The sequence below is a fragment of the Crocodylus siamensis genome, chromosome 12 (assembly GCF_052110815.1).
Source record: "Crocodylus siamensis isolate JL-2025a chromosome 12, ASM5211081v1, whole genome shotgun sequence".
NCBI lineage: Eukaryota > Metazoa > Chordata > Crocodylia > Crocodylidae > Crocodylus > Crocodylus siamensis.
The window spans coordinates 27,641,546-27,662,224 of NC_143406.1; the positions used below are offsets into that span (position 1 = coordinate 27,641,546).

Here is a 20,679-nt window from a genome sequence, read left to right on the forward strand (position 1 = left end):
CTTTGTTTCTAAGCCAAGAGGAAGCACAAGGGAACACAACTGATTTCTCACTTCCTCTTGTTTTGCTTCAAGAGTGTTAATGTCAGGTATGTTTTAGGAATAACTTGAACTCAGCCCATTAGCTCAGCATTACTGAACTGCAAATCAGGGCTAGTCTCTCTGATGTGTTTTAATAGTAAATAACTCCTTGTACTTTTGCAGATACTCCCCATCCTCCTCTTCCTCCCCAAAAAAGAGGGGATGGAGAGAAGGAAACAATTCTGGAAATTATAGCAAACTCCGCCAAGGTAAGAGACTGAGAACTCAGTTACCTGGTGTTGACCCTGGGTTTGCTAAAGTGAGTTACTCTGAATAACAAATACAGAATGCCAGTAGGGCTTACCTCCAGCATGTCCTGATAGATATGTTAATATTTCAGTTCAACAGACTATCAAGATTATATTTCCATCTGATTCTCATTCTACTCTGAAGCAGTTTTTCTAACAACTGATTAAGCACTTCAACACACAGGAAAGTAGGGAGTGTATTCAAAGATGCATAGGTCACATTTAAAAAAAAATCTAACTGAATGTCCATTTATACAGATTAAAAGACTGAGGCACTGAGTTAACAAATTTTTGCAACTTTTGCACAGTTGAGGTTAGAATCCTTCAAATTCCCGAGGTCCAAAGTATATTAATGAGCAATTCCTGTCCCCTCCAGTAAATGTTTCGTGTATGTTGGGGGCAAATTGTACTGAAGCACAGCAGGATTTCGTGGGAAATGCTTAACAATGACTTGGGGAATGTTCTTCTTGTGCACTGTGCACAGCATTTGCTGCTGCTCGCAGCATGGCAGCCCTTATACACAGAGTGGTTTCAAACTGCCTAGCCTTTTTTCTTAGCCCTCTGAAGAGTCTGTGTTGCTGCTTTTTCTCCTAGTCCTCTTTCACCCACCTCCTTGTATTCCTGGAGTGAGAGAGAATTGTGTGTTAGCATGCAATGCATTTTCAGGGAACTTCTAGGTAAAACATTAGACATGTATGTAATTGTGAGTTTGTCACACTGGTAACAGAATAATCAAAGAAGCTGTAATGAAGAATCTGAAACAGGTGCTTCAAATAATAGATCCAGAACAGACCTGAAGTTTTTCCAGTCTAACCACCTGGCCTGCATATTATCAGCTATACTATCCCTTTAATTTTCCTACACATTTCCATTTATGGCTGGGTCATTCATTTCCTGTTCCTGTTGCTCTATAGTTTAATTGTTATTGGCACCAAAAGTGTCCTTAGCTGAACCATACTATGATTCATATATTCATAGACATTAGGGCTGGAAGGGACCTCGGAAGATCATTGAGTCCAGCCCCCTGCCCAAAGGGCAGGAAGTCACCTGGGGTCATAGGATCCCAGCAAGATAAATATCCAAACTTCTCTTGAAGGCATTCAAAGTAGGTGCTTGAACCACCTCCAGCGGCAGTCTATTCCAAACCTTGGGGGCTCAGACAGAAGGAAGAACTTCTTTACTATCCAGCTTGAAATGGTCTTGGAGGAGTTTATAACCGGTTCGATCTTTTCATCCCTTTGGATGCTCTGGTGAACAGACATTCCCCCAGGTCCTGGTAAGCACCCCAATAAACTTAAAGGTGGCTACCAGGTTCCCCGAGTCTGCACTTTTCTAGGCTGAAGAGTCCCACGGCTCTGAGTCTCTCATCATAAGGTCTGTTTTCCTGACCTCCGATCATGCGCGTGGCTCTCCTCTACACCCTCAAGCTTATCCACATCCTTTTTGAATTGTGGAGCCCAGAACCGGATGCAGTACTCCAGCTGCGGCCTCACCAAGGCCGAGTACAATGGGAGAATGATGACCTGGGATCTGCTTGAGAAGCATCTATGAATGCAAGCCAGCATTTTGCTTGCTTTACTAGCCGCAGCATCAACACTGAAGACTCATGTTCATCTTGTGGTCAATCATGACCCCCAAGTCCCTTTCATCCATAGTGTTAGCCAGAGTAGCACTGCCAAGCCTATAAGCATGCTGCAGTTTTTTCCTCCCAACGTGGAGAACCTTGCATTTTTTGGTGTTAAACACCATCAGGTTATCATCCGCCCATTTCCTGAGCCTGTCGAGGTCTGCCTGGATCACCCGCCTGTCCTAAGGTATGGATGCTTTACCCTGGAGTTTGATGTCATCGGCAAACTTAGCCAGTCCGCTTCTGACACCAATGTCTACATCATTAATGAAGATGTTAAATAGTATAGGCCCTAGGACAGAGCTCTGAGGGACCCCACTGGTCACAGGGCACCATGACGATTGACTTCCATCAACCACCACCCTCTGGGACCTACTGCGGAGCCAAGTCCCCAGCCAGCAGATCGTAATGGGCCCAAGGCCGCAGTTAGCCAGTTTTGCCAAGAGGTAATCATGGGATACCAGATCAAAGGCTTTTTTTAAAGTCAAGATATATGATATCAATCTCTTCTCCCTTGTCCAGGTGATAAGTCACCTGGTCGTAAAAGGAAATTAGATTGGTCAAACAAGACCTACCTGCAACAAACCCGTGCTGGCTATCCCACAGGATGTTGTTGTCCACCAGTGTGTTAAGAAAGGCCTCTCTGATAATCTCTTCTAGGATCTTCCCTGGGATAGAGGTCAGGCTGATGGGCCTGTAGTTTGCCGGATCCACTTTCCTCTCTTTCTTGAAGATAGGCACCACATTGACCTTCTTCCAATTGTCGGTCACTTCACAAGAGCGCCAAGTGCTCTCAAAGATCTGTGCCAGGGGCTGAGCTATGATGCTAGCTAGCTCTCTGAGTACCCTGGGGTGTAAACTGTCAAGGCTGGCTGACTTGAAGGTATCCAGCTTCTCAAGGTGTTGTTCCTTGATGAGGTCAGCTTTGATGGAGGGTAAGGAATCTCCCTCACCCAGGCCTCCCTGCCCCACAGTGGGCAGAGGCGTCCCATGGGACTGGTGAAAAACTGATGCAAAGCACCCATTTAGCAAGTTTGCTTTTTCCTGGATGTCGGTTGTCAGTTTAGCAGGGGAGCATTCATCAGAGCAGTCTCATCTTTGTCACGTTCAGTCTCCTTTCTTGAGTTTTCTTTGGGAGTCGTGTTTCCGCTCCTTACAATACTGCTGGATGTACACATCTTGTAGGCTTTCCCCTTCAGCTTCACTGATACTTTCCTGTCACATAATGATCCTGTCACCCATTTCCAGTTCATCCATCCTGCTGTTATTCGATGGTTGAACTCTTTATCTAATTCCTCTTTTTGCTGAACAATTGACTCCATACACTTAAACACGTCAACTTTTCAAACATGTTTCTCATGGATTATCACGTTTCCAACCTCAGGTACCTCAGAGAAATCAGTGCATTAAACCCCACCTATGATTTAAGATAATGATTTCTTGTAATTTTAATTTGCTGTGTACAAGCACTTGATAGACTAATCTATCCTGCCTTTCTCGCTGTCCTATTGCTTTAAGATAACTGATTTTGAGTTAGCAAATATATACCTCTCTAGAGCAGAGCCCTGAGCCTTCTGGAGATTGTAGTGCTTTCTCCCCTCTAGGTCCCTGGTTGGTATGTAATATATGGAGTCCCCCTTATATTGAGGGCTAGGCTCGTTTCATAGTGACAAACCATGTGCCTGGTTCTAGCTCAGGGCTGCAGATATTTTGGTGAAGATTAGGATGAGTACTGTGCTTGCTATACAGCCACTAGTCACAGTGGCAGGGAAAACTGGAGTATGAGGGAATAACCCAACTGTATACATCACTACTCAATTTGCCCAAATCCTCTTACCCATATATTGTTCCTACTTCCTGATAGCTGGATGTTATCACAATTTGCCCAAGATCTTTCAAAACACTCTGGAACAAATTGCTGTTTTCATTACCTGAAGCAACTTTCTCACACACAGTTTGCTTGTATTTACACCTGTGGAGTCATATGAGTGGATTAAAGCCAGCCATCATGTTTTTCCGTGAATGCAAAAATTGCATTACTCAATTAACAGCACAAGAGAGACTACAAGCTGCTACCTCCTCACAAGTCATGTTAATTTGTATTATGCTACAAGCTGCTATTTAATCAGGGGAAGGGCTTGCTCACCATGCTCCAAGGGCCCAGCAACTGCTGGCACTGACCTTTGAGAACCAAAAAAGAAACCCTGCCACTAGCTGCATCCCTGCAACTGAACACTGAAGTAAAATGGCAGCCTGCATGAGCCTCCTGCTGAGATCTCTTTACTGCCAAACTCCTTTTTTTTTGTTACCTAAAGGCTTCAGGTGGGAAGGGGAAAGATTTTCCTTCCTTCCACAGGGCAGCTGCATTTCTGCCTCCCCCTCTACACAAACACAGACTGAAGCACATTTGGCAGGAGGAGTATTTAATATAGGAAAGAGGTGCAACTATTTCAAACTCCAAGGTGCTCACAAGTTGATGCAACTAGACACCTGCGACAGACCAAAAAAAAGCACGATCCAGGTGGGACTGCTGGAAAACTGGGCACCCTCACGGTCACCGGAACTGCCCAAATATCTCTTCAAACTTCTGCCTGTCCACGACCTGCCCAAACCTGAGCGTGAAGTACAGCACCTGTGGGCTATCGTAGCGCTTGAACTGGAGCAGGAGCTCATCACGCCTGTCCCCCGTGTCCCCCAGCACCACGACGGACGAGGTGGGACAGTAGACCTCGTGCCTCCAGCCCCAGAAGGTGAGATGCGCCACCCGCACCACGTCGCCCGCCTCACTGAGGTAGATGAGGCCGATGAGGCGTCGCAGGAAGTAGCTGAAGCCGTAGAGCACGGCGAAGGCCAGGACGGCCGCGCCCCCCGCTATCTGCAGCTGCGGCAGGGAGGCCTGGCCCTGCGCGTACAGGAGGCCGAGCGGCGGCAGGGCCAGCACGGTCAGGCCGGTCTGCAGCAGCTTCAGGCGGGACAGCGCGCGGCAGAAGCGGATCCCCGGGAACCTGTAGACCAGCGTGAAGCGCTCCGCGGGCGGCGGGGCCGGCGGGCTGCCGGCGGCGCTGCTACACGCGCAGCGCAGCTGCCACGAGCCCGCGCGCCCTCCAGCCACGGCCGCGGCGCAGCGCAGGGCTACGGCCTGGGGGAAGACAGACGAGACGAGCCCCTCAGTGCCGCTCCGCTCCGCTCCCTCACCTCACCTCACCTCACCTCACCCTACCCGCACTCACCGCCATGCCGCCGCCGTGCGGAGCAGCGCGGGGCCCGCCGGGACCGGAAGCGGCGGGGCCGGAAGCGGCTACCGGCCACGACAGCTCCTTCAGCGCGAGCCATGGCGGCGCTGGGCAGTCTCTGCCTCTTCGACGTGGATGGCACCCTCACGGCGCCCCGGCAGGCGAGTAGGGAGGCGGCTTCTTCGTAGTCCTTTGCGGCGGGGCCGGGCCCTCGCAAGCGACGCTTCTCCTTCCCGAGCTCTTCCCCTTCCCGGCCTGGCTGCCCTCGCCCCGAGCGGGAGCGCTCCGGCCTCCCCCGGGTGTCCGTCTTGTTTCCCGAGTGCCTGTCGCTTGCGCTGCAGGGCGGGGTGTGTCGGGCGCCGCGCCCGCGTACATGAGCATGGGGCTGCTTGGGACTCGGCTGCAGCCCCTGCGTGTGGGGAGGGCCGCCTGCGTGCGCGGGGCAGCGCTGCCCCTCAGCGACGGGCGGGTCCCGCTCCGCCGGGGAGAGCCAGCCTCCAGGGCAGCGCCATAATGTGCTCTGCAGTCGCTCTGAAAAGAGACAGCCGCTGCTCCCTCGCGCTGAGGGGCGCCAAAGCAAAACTCCCTCGGGTGTCGCTCCTCCTGCTAAGGCTGGTGGCTCCTTTGGAGAAATAGTGAAGTGGGGGGGGTGCCACCACCCGTGGGTTTGGTAACTGGTGAAGGGGAAGGGGGGTGACACCACCTGTGGGTTTGGTAACTAAATAAAGCTGCTGTCGTCTGGATGCACTTCCTTCTTGGCTGGAAGCCAGATCAGCAAATGGGGATTGGGCACAGCCCCATCTTGTGCAGATCCATGATGGTAAACTGTACTTTCTGGGTATGCTTCAGTCTTACAGCTCCAGGGTGCTTCTGAATTCCCAGTTATTGCTGGGGTTTCAGAAAGCAGTTATGTCCACAGGTGCTGTTTTCTTCCAGTACTGGAAGTGAGTTACAGTGTGGAAACAGCAAATAAATAACCCTGGATGAATAATTAAGCCTGGATCTTCTGTAATAAACGTATTCCATAGTAAAGGAGCAGGCACAAGAACACCCTTCCAAGCTAGGTGCCCACAGGCACTTTATGGATCTTGGCTGCTAGGCGGTGTCCCGTTCTAGTTTGAATGAAGCGGATAGCTATGCCAGAGGAAATGAGCTAGGGAAGTGGATATGACCACTGCGCCTCATATAAGGCGCAACTTAAGCCAGTGTGAGTTTGTGTGTCCTGGGTCCTTTGCTACTGAGTAAAGTCAGTTTTTTCCATAGTAAAAATTATGTGTTTATTCTCATACAAATCTTACTATTCTTCTCTCTGCCTCTGTGACTTCCAGATGTGAACTTGGGGTGTATGGGGGCTACCTCTGAAGGTATTTCAGAAGGTCAAGAGGTTTCAATTTTTAGGCCTTTGTAAGAGGGAGCATGCTGTGTTAAGTAAGCTATGTATTGCACCAGCTTTCTTGTTGATTTTTCACTCAAAGCATTTTTTGGGGCATTTTTCTCCCTAGAGCCCTACATATTTTGCTTCATAGCAGTCTTTTTTCCTCCTGCACCACAATAGCTATGTTCAGATATACAATTGTGCTAAAGCTGTGTAGGCTACCCACTAATCAAACTTTTCTTTCTTTTTTTGAAATCTAGAAAGTCACAGCAGAAATGGCAGAATTTCTGCAGAAGTTGCGGCAGAAGGTGAGAGTTGGAGTAGTAGGTGGTTCTGACTTTGAAAAAATTAAAGAACAGCTGGGAGATGATGGTAAGGAAGAGATGAGACGGTCCAGGCTGATAAATGAGTTGCGTACAAGGAAGTTCTGACACCTTAAATTAAACCTTTTGTCTTCCTTCTTCCTTGTAGTATGCAAATTGCTTGAAGAGTTAACTATTCAGAGTCAGTGTGTGATGATTCCGTGATTTATAATTGTATTGACTGCAGTGGGTTAGATTAAGTCTCCCAAGTAGGAAGATTCAATCTTATACCCTTTGGTTGCTACATGCAGTGAAGTTCTGACTTCGCAGTAGTAATGTAGAACAGTAGCATAACTAGCTTGCCCTGCGTGCCATGTTAGAGATGCCAGAATCGCCTCTCATCCCTGCAGAGTCCATGGCCTGGCAGCGCTGCCGCACTGGGAACTCTGAAGCAGTTCCTGACTGCTGTTGCTTTAAGGGCAAGAGAGCCAGGGGAGGAAGAGCATGTGTAGAACAGCAACCCAGCTGGGACTGTTCAGAAATTTCCAGTGTTGGTGAGGCTGCTGCTCTCTTGCCTCCCTGCTCTTGGGACCTATGCCCCTTGCCCCCACTCGCTAATATGTGTGCTTCCCATCCCCAGAACTCCATGCTCACCTTGCCAGTCTCCCCGTCCCTCTCCCCCATTCCTGCAGGGTTTGCCTTGTATGACAACTTGGTTTGTTATGCCATTGTGTTAGAATACTAATTTTTACAGTTTCTCTCTAATGCAGTTTTGCATATCGCCTTTGATATAGGTTGCTAAACTATGTGTTTATCCATGGAAAAGATGATTTTACTAGCTAAGTGGTCACATAAGGTGGCTTCTTCCAAGCCCTTGGTTGGAAACTTTAATTTTTAATGTGAAAGAACTGTATTAATGGCTATAGGCCCAGTGTAAGCAGCAACTGAGATTCCCTAGTAATTACTAGGGGCCGGTTAGTCTCACCTCGATCCTAGACAAGCTGTTCGAAAAAATTATGCTGGCACACATCCAGGAGGGGCCAGCAGGAGACTGCATGCTTAGGGGCAACCAACATGGGTTCATCAGTGGCAGGTCCTGTCAGACCAACCTGGTGGCCTTTTACGATCAGATCATCAGATCATTAGATGCAGGGGTAGCAGTGGATATAATCTTCCTGGACTTCCGGAAGGCTTTTGACACTGTCTCTCACCCTGTTCTCATTAAGAAACTGGGGGGCTGTGCTGTAGACACCCACACGGTCAAATGGGTCGCCAACTGGCTGGAGGGCCGCACCCAGAGGGTGATAGTAGATGGGTCCTTCTCAACCTGGAAGGACGTGGGCAGTGGGGTTCCACAGGGCTCGGTCCTCGGGCCCGCACTGTTCAACATCTTCATCAGCAATTTGGACGAGGGGGTAAAAAGCACCCTGTTCAAATTTGCTGATGACACTAAGATGTGGGGGGACATGGGAACATTGGAAGGATGCAACAGGCTACAATCAGACCTCGACAGGTTACAAGGGTGGGTGGACGAGAATAGGATGGGTTTCAACACAGACAAGTGCAAGGTGATGCACCTCGGGAGGAACAACTGGCACCATACCTACAGGTTGGGGAACTCCCCTCTTGTCAGCACGGAGGCGGAAAGGGATCTGGGAGTGATCATTGACTCCAAGATGAACATGGGCCGGCAGTGTGGGGAGGCAGTTAGGAAGGCCAACCGCACCTTGTCATTCATCCACAGATGCATCTCGAGCAGGTCCAAGGAGGTGATCCTTCCCCTCTACGCGGCATTGGTCAGGCCGCAGCTGGAGTACTGCGTCCAGTTCTGGGCGCCGCACTTCAAGAGGGATGTCAACGGCATCGAGAGGGTCCAGAGGAGGACCACTCGTATGATCAGGGGACAACAGGGCAGGCCCTATGAGGACAGGCTGCGGGACCTGAACCTGTTCAGCCTCCAAAAGAGAAGGCTGAGGGGGGATCTTGCGGCCTGTTATAAACTAGTCAGGGGGGATCAGCAGGCATTGGGGGAAGTCACTGTTTCCCCGAGCACCGGCAGGAGTGACCAGGAATAACGGTCACAAGCTGGCAGAGGGTAGGTTTAGGTTAGATATCAGAAGGCGCTACTTCACAGTCAGGGCGGCTAGGGTCTGGAACCAGCTTCCAAGAGAAGTGGTGCAGGCTCCTACCCTGGGGGTGTTTAAGAGGAGGTTAGATGAACATCTAGCTGGGGTCATTTGACCCCAGTACTCTTTTCTGCCATGGCAAGGGGTCAGACTAGATGATCTGCTCAGGTCCCTTCCGACCCTACAAACTATGAAACTATAACTCTGCGTTTACTTGGCTTAGAAGTGGCTTCTATTTAAACCTACATTATAGCAAGTTCTTATATTATCTACAGTAGTTGAGTTACAGTAGTTGATTACTTCTTGACTCTCATTCTCACTGGTTGTAATCAAGGATTTTGAATTGGTAATCTAGGATTTTGAAAATGTGGGTGCAAATGATGTAGCACATCATTGCATGTAACGTTTCATATGTTTCTTCATTTAAACTACAAGATTAACTAATATGTTAGAGGCCTAGCACTATGGTATTCAGTTTTAGATCAAAACAAAAGCAAGTATAACTTTCTTGGAATAACTTTATTGCTGAATGCATCAATTTGCTAGATTATATGTAAAGTTTAAAAAAATACAATAGCAGAAATTAATCTTTTGCTCTATAGATCTTATTTTAGCGTAACTTATGCTTAATGTTCTAAAAATACTCTGATGTATGATATGTAAAAGTATTTATGACAAAAACGTGGACATTTGAGAAAGGAAAAATAAATTACAAGAGAGTTTTTGTTTGTTTCAGTGGTTGAAAAGTTTGACTACGTCTTTCCAGAAAATGGTCTTGTAGCATACAAAGATGGGAAACTGTTGTGCAAGCAGGTATGTTTGAAGTTCCTACAAACTGACAGACAATGTAGTCTTTAGATAAATTTTCAAATGGTAGTCTACTCTTAAGATTTTGCATTTTTTTTATATCTTGTTTTGTACTTGCAATTTTCATTCATCATCTTTTTGCTAGTCTGAAATTCTTCTTTTACGTGTATAATTGACCATCCACCTCAATCTCTTAAATGTGTAGATTTGATACAAGGCAGAGGGTCAGATCCTAACATTATGATTTCTTTGTGCTACTCTGGAAATATAAAGCAATTGGGTATGTGGCATGTCTGGTCAGTAAGTTCCCATGATGGAAAAATCCCTGAGTGGCATCTCACTAACCCTACAGCATAGAGAACATGATAAGAACCCTTTAAGAATCGCCAACATGTGGAATTTCCATGGTAGTATGGGCATATGGAATAACCTTGAAGCTGTTCTACAATATACCAGAGGAAGCGAAAGAGGTCTTAGGATTGGGACGTTGTAAAGGTGTTTCTGGACTCCCTTTACTTGTTGTTCTTGAAGTGTGTGGAGTATATTGCAACTGCACAGGCTGGATTAGTGGATGAGAAAACACAGTTAATCAAATCTGACCTGATCACTTTCATTGCCTCAACCTAGGTAAAGAAGAGAAGGAAAAAAAAAATCATGACCCAAGCTGAAACCTAAGGCAGTGGTTTTGAGACTTAAGCAATTTTCTCTACTTCCCACATTTAACTTGGCTGTATTGGTGGTTGTGCGCCAGTTACCTTTTAAACTTTTGTTCTCTAAACCATGGTGTTTATGACGTGTCTAGAAGAGTGTGTTATAGTGACTTGGGCTGCACAACAGCAACTGGAGTGAATGGAAGTTTACTGCCAGCACTATACACCCACTGGTTAAGATCAGCTGCTTAACTGCATGTTTTTTCTAGTATCTTGTGTGCATTTAAGACCAGTGTTTGTCTATTTTTGGAAACTCAAATTCTGGAGCTGTAGCTAACAGGTATTTTTTTGTTTAGAGCATTCAGAGTTATATGGGCGAGGACATACTCCAAGAACTAATCAACTATTGTCTTAGTTACATTGCGAAGATTAAACTACCAAAGAAAAGGTATGTATTTAGATGCAGTGCATCTTAGGGCCAGCCTCTTTTCTTTTTTACTGTTTTGGGCAGTGATAGAGAAGGCACGCCAGCTCAGTTCTGTGTTTCAGAACATCCCATAAAGCTGTGACAGAAGTCTTCTAGTAATTTTCTAAATAGAGAGATAAAACTCCCTTATTTAAGCAAATGAAAATGGATCAAGGAAGACATTTTTGTCCAGAGATGTTATGTTGTTGAGAATTAACTGCCGTATTAAAAATCCAGAAAAACAGCATTTCAAAATTCAGAGCATCATGGCTTCTATAGAGTAGAACACAGGCGGGCAAGATACAGCCCACAGGCGGGATCTGATCCAAAAGGCAATTTCATCCAACCCGCAGGCGCCCACCAATTAATTGTACCCTGGCCAGCCTGCATGCCTTGCAGGTTTTCTGCTGGATTTTGGGTTGTCTACACCAGTGGAAAGGGGTGGGACTGAGCATCTTGCACATGGTCTTTCAGGAGAGATTAAACTAAGGTCCTGAGTAATTACTAGGGAATCTCTGTAAATAGTGAGGCAAGTACCACTCCCCCACAACTCCTTCTATTTTTTTCATTTCAATGCTTTTTCCCTCTGACCAGGCCATTTGCCACTGATCTCTGGGTAAGTGAAAATCATGGTTTTAAATATGCCTTGGATTTTGCCTCCCCACCACAGATTGGCAAAGGGACCCCTGTAGCCCTGTTGCTGACCAGTAGGGAAGCAAACGCCATGGCATATTTAAACCACTGTTTCTGCTTCCCCAGTGATCAGTAGCAAATGATTCAGCCAGCAGGGCCCCTCTGCCAATCAGGTGGGAGGGAGGACAAGCAGTGAAACAAGGAAAACAAATTATTAAAGGAGCCGTTGCAGGTACTTCCTCAGTGATTTATGGAGATCCCTAATAACTGTATCTATCAAACTTTCGTAGAATACCTAATCATGCTAATTATGGTATCATGAGCAAATTTTGGCTTGGGCAGAATTGCATTGTGGAATGCAAATTTCGCTTCTTTAGTTATCTTTATTGTAATGGTCATATGTGTTTGAATGGGCCTGCCCACAGGCCTGCCCATTAAAAACCTTAGCATTTCACTGCATCAGTGCCATTTTTGGTATGCTCATAAAGCACAACTCGTAGGATTTAATTTATAGTCTAGTCATGACTCTGCTTTTTTCAGATGTATGTGGATTTATATGTATTGTCAATAGTGACAGTTTACTGTTTTATTCAGGGGTACTTTTATTGAGTTCCGCAATGGGATGCTAAATGTATCCCCTATTGGGAGAAGCTGCAGCCAGGAAGAGCGAATTGAGTTCTATGAACTTGATAAAGTAAGTGAATTTTATAAATACCTGCTTGTCCTCCTTGTTCTAACAGGCACAGTCAGGGTCATGTGGTGGTTCCGGTAAAACCCCCTTCTTGCGTTTAAAAACACTTTCAAAATCTCATTTACTCTCTTTCTCTGAATCCAGGAAACAGGAAGGTAGAGCACCTGATTCTGCTTTGTCTCTGGTAATTTGACAGATATTCTGTTCACAGTGCCCTTGAGGATATTTTTCCAGTGTTTCATTCAGATGTTTGTTTTCCTTCCTTCCCTCCCACCCCTGCACCAGCACTTCCTATAAAACTCACGTTCTTCTATAGTGGCCATTGCTGTCATAACTTTGAAACTCGTTAAAGTAGGTGGCAGTGCTCCATTTCTAGTTAAATTAAGTTTACAAAGGTTAAATTTGAATTTTGGGCCAGAACTATTCGATATTTGTCTTCAGAATGCAGCTTTGAGGACCATTAAGAGATGGTTTTGTGCTTAAAAGCTTTAGATTTCATAGACATTAGGGCTGGAAGGGACCTCGGGAGATCATCGAGTCCAGCCCCCTGCCCAAAGGGCAGGAAGCCAGCTGGGGTCATAGGATCCCAGCAAGATAAGCATCCAATTTACTCTTGAAGGTGTTCAATGTAGGTGCTTGAACCACCTCCGCTGGCAGACTGTTCCAGACCTTGGGGGCTCGGACAGTAAAGAAATCCTTCCTTAGGTCCAGCCTGAAACGGTCTTGCAGGAGTTTGTGACCGGTCGACCTTGTCATCCCTTGGGGCGCTCTGGTGAACAAACGTTCCCCCAGATCCTGGTGGTCACCCCTGATAAACTTATAGGTGGCCATCAAATCACCCCTGAGCCTGTGCTTTTCCAGGCTAAAGAGTCCCATGGCTCTCAGCCTGTCATTGTAAGATCTGTTTTCCTGACCTGATCATGCGCGTGGCTCTCCTCTGGACTCTCTCAAGCTTCTCCACGTCCTTTTTGAATTGTGGAGCCCAAAACTGGATGCAGTACTCCAGCTGCGGCCTCACCAAGGCCGAGTACAAGGGGAGAATGACGTCCCGGGATTTGCTCGAGAAGCATCTATGGATGCAAGCCAGCATTTTGGTCGCTTTACTAGCTGCAGCTTCGCCTTGGAGGCTCATGTTCATCTTGTGGTCAATGATGACCCCCAAGTCTCTTTCTTCTGTAGTGCTTGCTATCCAACGTAGCACTGCCGAGCCTATAAGGATGCTACAGGTTTTTCCTCCCAAGGTGGAGAACCTTGCATTTTTCGGTGTTAAACACCATCAGGTTCTCGTCTGCCCATTTGCTGAGCTTGTCCAGGTCAGCCTGGATCACCCGCCTATCTTCTGGCGTGGATGCTTTGCCCCAAAGATGGAGGCTGTGTTCTCCACTGTGCCACTGGCCTCCTTTTTGACCTATGGCATGGTGCTGAAGCTCTAGTTCTAGGAAGTTACTGGCTGACCAAAGAGATTAAGGGCCTTTAAAATAAAGTGTTTTGGGTGCCAAAGTTTGTAGCACCCAAACTTAGGGTCTGCTTTAGAAAATGTGGGTCGTAACCATTCAGTATTTCAGTTTCGAGTCCAAAAAAATTGCTATTTTCATCAAGGATATAAGGTATAATTACTTAGTTTGTACATACATCACTAGATGTCAGATACATTGAGAGCCTTAAGTGTGTCAGATTCTGCTTTCACTTGCTATATGTTTGCATAGTAATGGAGTGACACCCTGAAGATGTTTCAGACTGAAGTAAGTCTTAAATGCACAGAACCCACCCTCCTCATACTAGTACTGCAGCAGTGTGTGCCTGGATTTGGAAAGAAGTCAGAACCACATTTCCCCGTTTGGTATTTATTTTTATGTTTCTTGCTAAATGGGACTGATTTAACCAATGCATTTTTGTTTTTTTAACAGAAAGAACATATAAGAGAGAAATTTGTAGCTGATTTACAAAGAGAATTTGCAGGGAAAGGCCTCACATTTTCCATAGGTATAGATTTTAGAAGAATTTCAATTAAAAAGATAATTATATTTTCTTGCTATGATACTCATTCATGTAACTTAGATATTAAATTGGGGCTGGCTGCAGGTGTTCTGTAAATAATAATGTTTTATGCTTTCATTGGGTATGTTATGGTACAACCACAAAGGGTATGTTACCTCTCCTTTCTCTAAGATTGTTGTCTTTTAACATCCTTTGCAGCTGATTCTGCTTGACTTTGGTTTTCCTGTGCACCATTTGTATTTCAGATACTTAACTGCCTGAGCACTGCTTCTGATACTCAGTAGTTCTTGACTTCTTATGTTAGGAATTGCAGTATTTTGTGGGGAAGTGAAGCAGAAAGGAAACTCAAATGTAGACACATTTATACTGTATGGATATTTCACTTGTACAGTAATGACAAATCTTCGTAGACTTGTTCATCCTATCTTCTCCACTGAGAATGTTGCCAAGCTCTGTCCTTTTTCCATATTAAAGAGAACAGATGGTTGTCTCCTAAGCTCTGTTTTTCACTGTTTACCTTTAAATTGTGACAGTTTTTGTAGGGCTTGTTGTAAAGCCCTTCCATTTACACATGCACACAGACTGAGCAAAATCTTCTTTTTTAATGTCAGTAAAAATCACCCTGTGTAGTTTGAACACAGTTGAAGGAAGCAGTGACATGGACCCTACAATGAAATCCCCTGTAAATATATTTAGAATAAAAATATTAACTCTGAGTTAAGTAGAATGAAAAGCATTATTGGTGTGGGGCTCTGTCTGAGAGTGACTGCCCCCTTTTTGTTACAAAAAGCTTATGAATAGTTACAAAAACACATGGAGAACATTCCCACAAATATCTATAGTACAGTGAAATATAAAGGAAGGAGCAAAGGTTAGTGTTATGTACTCCAGGAGGACTAATCAAAAAGATATTTCTTAGTGTTGGAAATCTGGCTTAATTGTATATCTAGAAATTATTGTATAAACAACTTGAGGCTGTATAGTTACCCCAGTGTCCTTCAAAGCTGTCACTATTTTGTTGGGAGCTGAGGGGTTTTCTGGGATTGACTCCTCAGGACAGGGTGATTCAGGGCTCGGAGTGAACACCTGAATGAGTAAATACTGACACTAATAAAAAAAAAAAAATCTTGTTTTCTGCTGACTTGTTTGTGAGACTGAACTTAATTTATCAAGAAGCTAATGTAGGTTTGAGGAAGGGTGTGAAAGCATCTCTTCATTTTGCTCCATCCAATAAGACTGCAGCTCATGTTTATGCAGAACAAAGGTGATGTGGGCTGGCATGATTGTAAAAGGAACCATCTAAATCACTGTTTGTCACTCTTTTTGGAAAAGAAGTGGCAAGTGAAATGTGATTTTAGTATAACTACATTATACTTCAGGTGCAAAAATACATCAGTATTTATTTAATCCAATCCTGTACTGCAAAGATTAATGCCCTTACTTGTCATCCTGTATCTTTTTATACAGGACTATAACCTACTACTAGGCAGAATTAAAATTCTTTGGGTGCATATTTGAAATTTCTTCTTTCAACATTTAAAGCTTAGCTTGGAATAATGTTTGGAATAATTACAGTGTGCACTATCTTGCATTTTTTGATTTGGCGTTCACTCTGTTTTACTGGAAGCGTGCATGTCTTATATTAATTTCTGCACATGAAAATCCTTCATGTTGGAGTTCTGTCACAGTCCTCCCCCATTATAAGTGTAGATTACAATTTTTCTAACACTGCTTGGTTTTTGTCTCCACTTCAGGGGGCCAGATAAGCTTTGATGTATTCCCAGACGGTTGGGATAAGAGGTACTGTTTAGGGATTGCAGCCAACGATGGATACGGGACTATTTATTTTTTTGGTGATAAAACTATGCCAGTGAGTACTGCACTATTTCTGCATATAGATTTTTAAAATGCCTTTTCCAAACAAGTAGCTGTCTAAGCAGATTTCTTAATTGGTTACATTGGAGAATGAATCTATACTGTGATTTTAATTGCTTTTCAAATGCATTTCTCTTTCTTTAACATGTGCATAGAGTAATGGATAGTCTCAGCAGTGCAGACTAATGCCTCTGGGATAGTAATTCCCAAAGTAAGGGTGGCTGACCAAGGGAGTGGGGTTGCAAACTCAAAAAGATTTGAAGCCACTCTTCTAGAGCAGTTTCACCCTTGTGAAAGGGAAGGGATACAGGGCATTTACCAAGTTCCAGTAAATTTTCAAAAGGTAACTAAGTTAATCCTGTGTTTAAAGAGTATATGATATAAAACAAATTAATCAGTTATTTCTATTTTGCTTTAGTTATTTTCTTAAGAAATGGATGATTCTTACTGGTTAGTAACTACAGTAGATTTGAGGTGAATATGGACCCAATCTAAATGCAATCCCCCTTTTTGCTGCTATGGACTAGGTCTAGTAAAAGACTTTGGTACTTAGAAGTTAGGCACTGCAAGATGTAATATTTGAAACCTTTCAAAAGGCTACATACAGCTTCTGGCCTTGACTCCCAGCACCCTGGCCAGTGCAGCCCACCTTGCACCATGGCTGGCAGCTACTATTACTGCCCTCCAGGTGCTGGGAGCAGCAGCACCCAGAGTGCTGGGAGTCCAGCTACAAGGCACCCACACCCCAGGAGATAGACCCAAATCCTTACGTACCTCTCAACTCTGGCAGGAGAGTGAAAACTAAGTCTCAGGACAACGACTTGCTATGATCTGCCCTGCTCAAATCTCCACATGGGCAGGTGGAGTAGAGCTACAGCCCCTGGAACTGTAGAGCAATACTGATAGTTCACTCTTTCTTCCTGCCCTGTTTGGGGAGGGAGGGTGGAGCTGATCGTAGGTGAGTGTTTTGCTGCTTGACCACCTCTGTCCTAGAGTAGAGGGGTATATGGGGCTGAATCCTTGCTCCAGCAGTGAGGGCACAGCTATCTCATGGCTGGTGAAGCTGTCTCTTTCAGAAACTAATGCAAAATTCATGGGGCCAAGGTTTCCAGCAGCCCATCAAGCTTGCAGCCCATTCAAACAGCCTCTGAGCCCCCTGAGCATGTTGTGCTGCTTATCTCCATACTGGACTAAATAAACAGATTTTCTATTCTGTTCACAGGGTGGAAATGACTATGAAATATACACAGACCCCAGAACAGTAGGACACAGTGTGACATCACCAGAGGAAACACGAAGGATCTGTGAAGAGCTGTTTTTTTCTCAATGACTGTTGCATTTAGATTTTACATCCTGCCCTCACTTGAAAAGCCAAGAACTGCTACTAATCACCTGGAAAATGAAACTGTATCATTCCATTGTTCATCTTTCATTATCACTGTTAAATTACAGGTACCTGGCTACTCTCAGTCAACATGAAAGGAAAATTGCGCTGAACATAGCCAGCAGATACTTGATGATTTATATGTTCAAGCCTCTTTCAATGTCTTATTTAACATGTAGGTTCACCTTTCTTTTCCTCTATGAAGTGGTACTTCAGGGAACACAAAACCTAACAACTAGGTGTTTCTAGATTGGATTAACCTTGCACACTGCTGCTACCTGACATTCAGATTGTGCATTTTACTTTCCTTTTTCCAGATCGTGATTTGATTCCTACTAGTGTTTCCTTTTGACATAAATTAACTGGATTCTAAAATAAGCGAAAAATTGTACCATTTAAATTACAAGATGCCACAGCCGAGAGAGATGTATTATCTGGCTCATGGGGTGGATGGTGCTCTGGCTGACTGACTCAGTTCTGGATCTGGCTTGTTGGGCATCTTGCCACAGTTCCAGAGCCCCTATACCACTGCAGCTACCACCCAGGGGACTAACACCATCCTCTGCAGAACATTGTTTTCTGTCGCTCAGCATGCAAATTGGCAGCATGGCAGTGAGCACTGCTGGTAACTCCTGTGCACTGCATGCGCTGGAACAGCAGCTCTGGCAGCTGCAATGAGAAGCCCCTCAGGCTGGATTCAGAAGTTGGTTGCCAGCCCGTGAGAAGTCTGCATCAGGGCTGCCAACTCCTAAGTTTGGCACCACTACTGTGTTAGCTGGTCTTGACAGGATGATGTACTTTAGAAACCCAGGTAGGAGAAAATGGAGAAATGTCATCTTCAGAGATGGTTGCAAGTTTTCCCACCAAATAGATTATTTTAAATATTACCTGTGGGGACAAGTTGGCAATTTAGAAATACGCATTTTAAAGAGTATTGGGTCTCAGATGTGACTAGTATTAATGTTTGAAAACACTAACATCAGCAATCAGCCTACAGCAGTCATTTTGAGGGGCTCAAGTCATGCTTCAGAGTTGACCTGAAATATTTACCTGAATATAAGATGACCCCCCCCCCCAATTAATTCTATATATGGAAAATTTTAAACTTACTATAACTTCCTCTGTATAGAATTTACTTCTTGCAGGATCATCTTAAATTCTTCAGGCAGTGGGAGGAGAAGTGCTAAGGGGTTAGTAATGGGGCAGGAGGGCATGTGGTAGGGCAGGCAGGCAATGGAGGGAGCAGTGTGAAGACAGGCAGTAGGGGGACAGTGGGGCAGGCAGCTTGCTCCCCCATTCCTCTTTGCCACCTTTGCTCCACCACAGCCTCTGGTCCCTGGGCCCTCTTCTTCCTGCCTCTATATGTCCCCCTTCCCCGCCTTTTTACCTTTTCTCTGCCTCAACGGGCTTCATCCCTGCTGGAGCCTGCGACACAGAGCAAGGCTGGCACTGCTGCTATGTTCTCTGTGTTTCAAGCTGCAGTGAGGATAGAGCCTGCTGGTGCGAAGCAAAAGGAAGGAGCAGAGGGAGAGTAGCAGTGCAGGGGGAAGATGAGGCTGTGGGGGAGGAGTGGCAGGGCATGCAGAAACAGCAGGGGATAAATGGCAGCTCTAGCTCCCACCCAAACCCCAGGTTGGGGACAGAGCCACAGCAGCTGCCTGTCCCCTGCCACCTAGTTTCATAGTTTCATAGTTAGCAGGGTTGGAAGGGACCTGAGCAGATCATCAAGTCCGACCCCCTGCCATGGCAGGAAAGAGTACTGGGGTCAAACGACCCCAGCAAGGTGATTGTCAAGCCTTGTCTTAAAGACCCCCATGGTAGGAGCCAGCACCACTTCTCTTGGAAGTTGGTTCCAGATCCTAGCCGCCCTGACAGTGAAGTCGCGCCTCCTGATGTCTAATCTGAATTGACCCTCTGCCAGCTTGTGACCTAGTACTTGATTGTAAGGCAGGGGGCTTTCCCATGTAAAACATTGTCTTCAAGTTGAGTAAATATGGTAGGTGATACCTATTTTTGCTTCTTCATATGGCTTGGGATAATCAGGGTTTGTTTGTTTTGTTGCCCTCTACCCAATGGTTTAAAAAAGTAAAAAGCTTCTCTTCATTTAACCTGGAAGACTGAAATATGAACAGGGAAGCCACATTTCTGAGTGATTAAAGATCTCTTCTCTTAATTCAACTGTTTGGGTTGCACCAATTTAATTCTATCAAATCACCTTCCAATTTAATACTAAAACATTTGTGTTCTCCTAGGAAAATCCTGAAAAATTCTCTGGAGACCAGACTTCATACGTTATGGTAACAGGAAAAAACCTTAAATATTTTCTTAAGCAAAAAGCTGCAAAAGCAACTTTTTCCCTCCGTGGATTACCTTCAAAATGCACTCCCCCCCCTCCAATTTTAGTAAATTAACTTTTCAAAGTACAATAGTGGCACAACTGGAAAATGTAAATGACTAATACAAATTGCTTTCTGTACACTTCAGTCTGAACCAGTGCAAATTATGTTTGTATGTGAATTGACAAGTGAAGAAAAGCAACTAACACTGGCAAATCCTTTTTTTGCTACACTTAGTCTGGTCTTGCTGGTAAGATCTTATGTCAAGCAGATCAATGTGTTTGGTGCAGCATTAAAACACATGGTAAGTAAAATATGCTGCAATGAAAAATAAAGCCAAAAATGGTGGACGTCTAATGTTACTGTATTATATACAGGACAAAAGTAAATTCCACACTGGACTGTAACTAATTCCAATTAAGGGGACAACGGAAACCTCATTTTAGCATAAATATTATTTTAAATTGAAAATAGCAAAAGGTGTCATTGCAGAAGTTATGCAACACACCTGTTTGTACTGCACATCACTTGTCTGGAATGAAATGGTTTACTTGAAATTATAGTGTTGTTTATATTTAGAGAAAATATTTTAAATCTTTTGGCAATCCAGACTGGTACTTGTACAATAAAATTATTAAATATATAACTGGGCCTGATGCTTCTTGTGCTTTGATGCACTTTATTTTAGTATAAGCTACACAGTTCAATTCAGAGAAACTCATTTAACTAGTCACCAAACTGCTGTCTCCTACTTGCATAAATACCTAGTATCACAAAAATGAAAGCTGCTCTCCAAGACTTTCTGCAAGCCAAACAGTTTACACAAGGAATGAGAATACAGCTGCCTTGG

At 44.9% G+C, this 20,679-nt stretch overlaps 2 protein-coding genes across 2 annotated transcripts; one reads left to right on the forward strand and one right to left on the reverse strand.

The window, feature by feature from the left end:
* Window positions 1-15: 15 nt before the first annotated feature.
* Window positions 16-5,316, reverse strand: TMEM186 (transmembrane protein 186). Its single transcript, XM_090023192.1, has 3 exons — window positions 5,184-5,316; window positions 2,529-5,092; window positions 16-947 (listed from the first exon to the last, which is right to left on the reverse strand). The coding sequence occupies exons 1-2, from the start codon at window positions 5,187-5,189 to the stop codon at window positions 4,508-4,510; spliced, it is 591 nt and encodes a 196-aa protein (XP_089879318.1). The 5' UTR covers window positions 5,190-5,316; the 3' UTR covers window positions 16-947; window positions 2,529-4,507.
* PMM2 (phosphomannomutase 2) lies at window positions 5,202-20,475 on the forward strand. The gene is made up of 8 exons (XM_090023191.1): window positions 5,202-5,347; window positions 6,822-6,933; window positions 9,726-9,802; window positions 10,803-10,894; window positions 12,140-12,239; window positions 14,144-14,219; window positions 15,989-16,104; window positions 17,332-20,475. The coding sequence occupies exons 1-8, from the start codon at window positions 5,285-5,287 to the stop codon at window positions 17,437-17,439; spliced, it is 744 nt and encodes a 247-aa protein (XP_089879317.1). The 5' UTR covers window positions 5,202-5,284; the 3' UTR covers window positions 17,440-20,475.
* The last annotated feature ends 204 nt before the right edge of the window (window positions 20,476-20,679 follow it).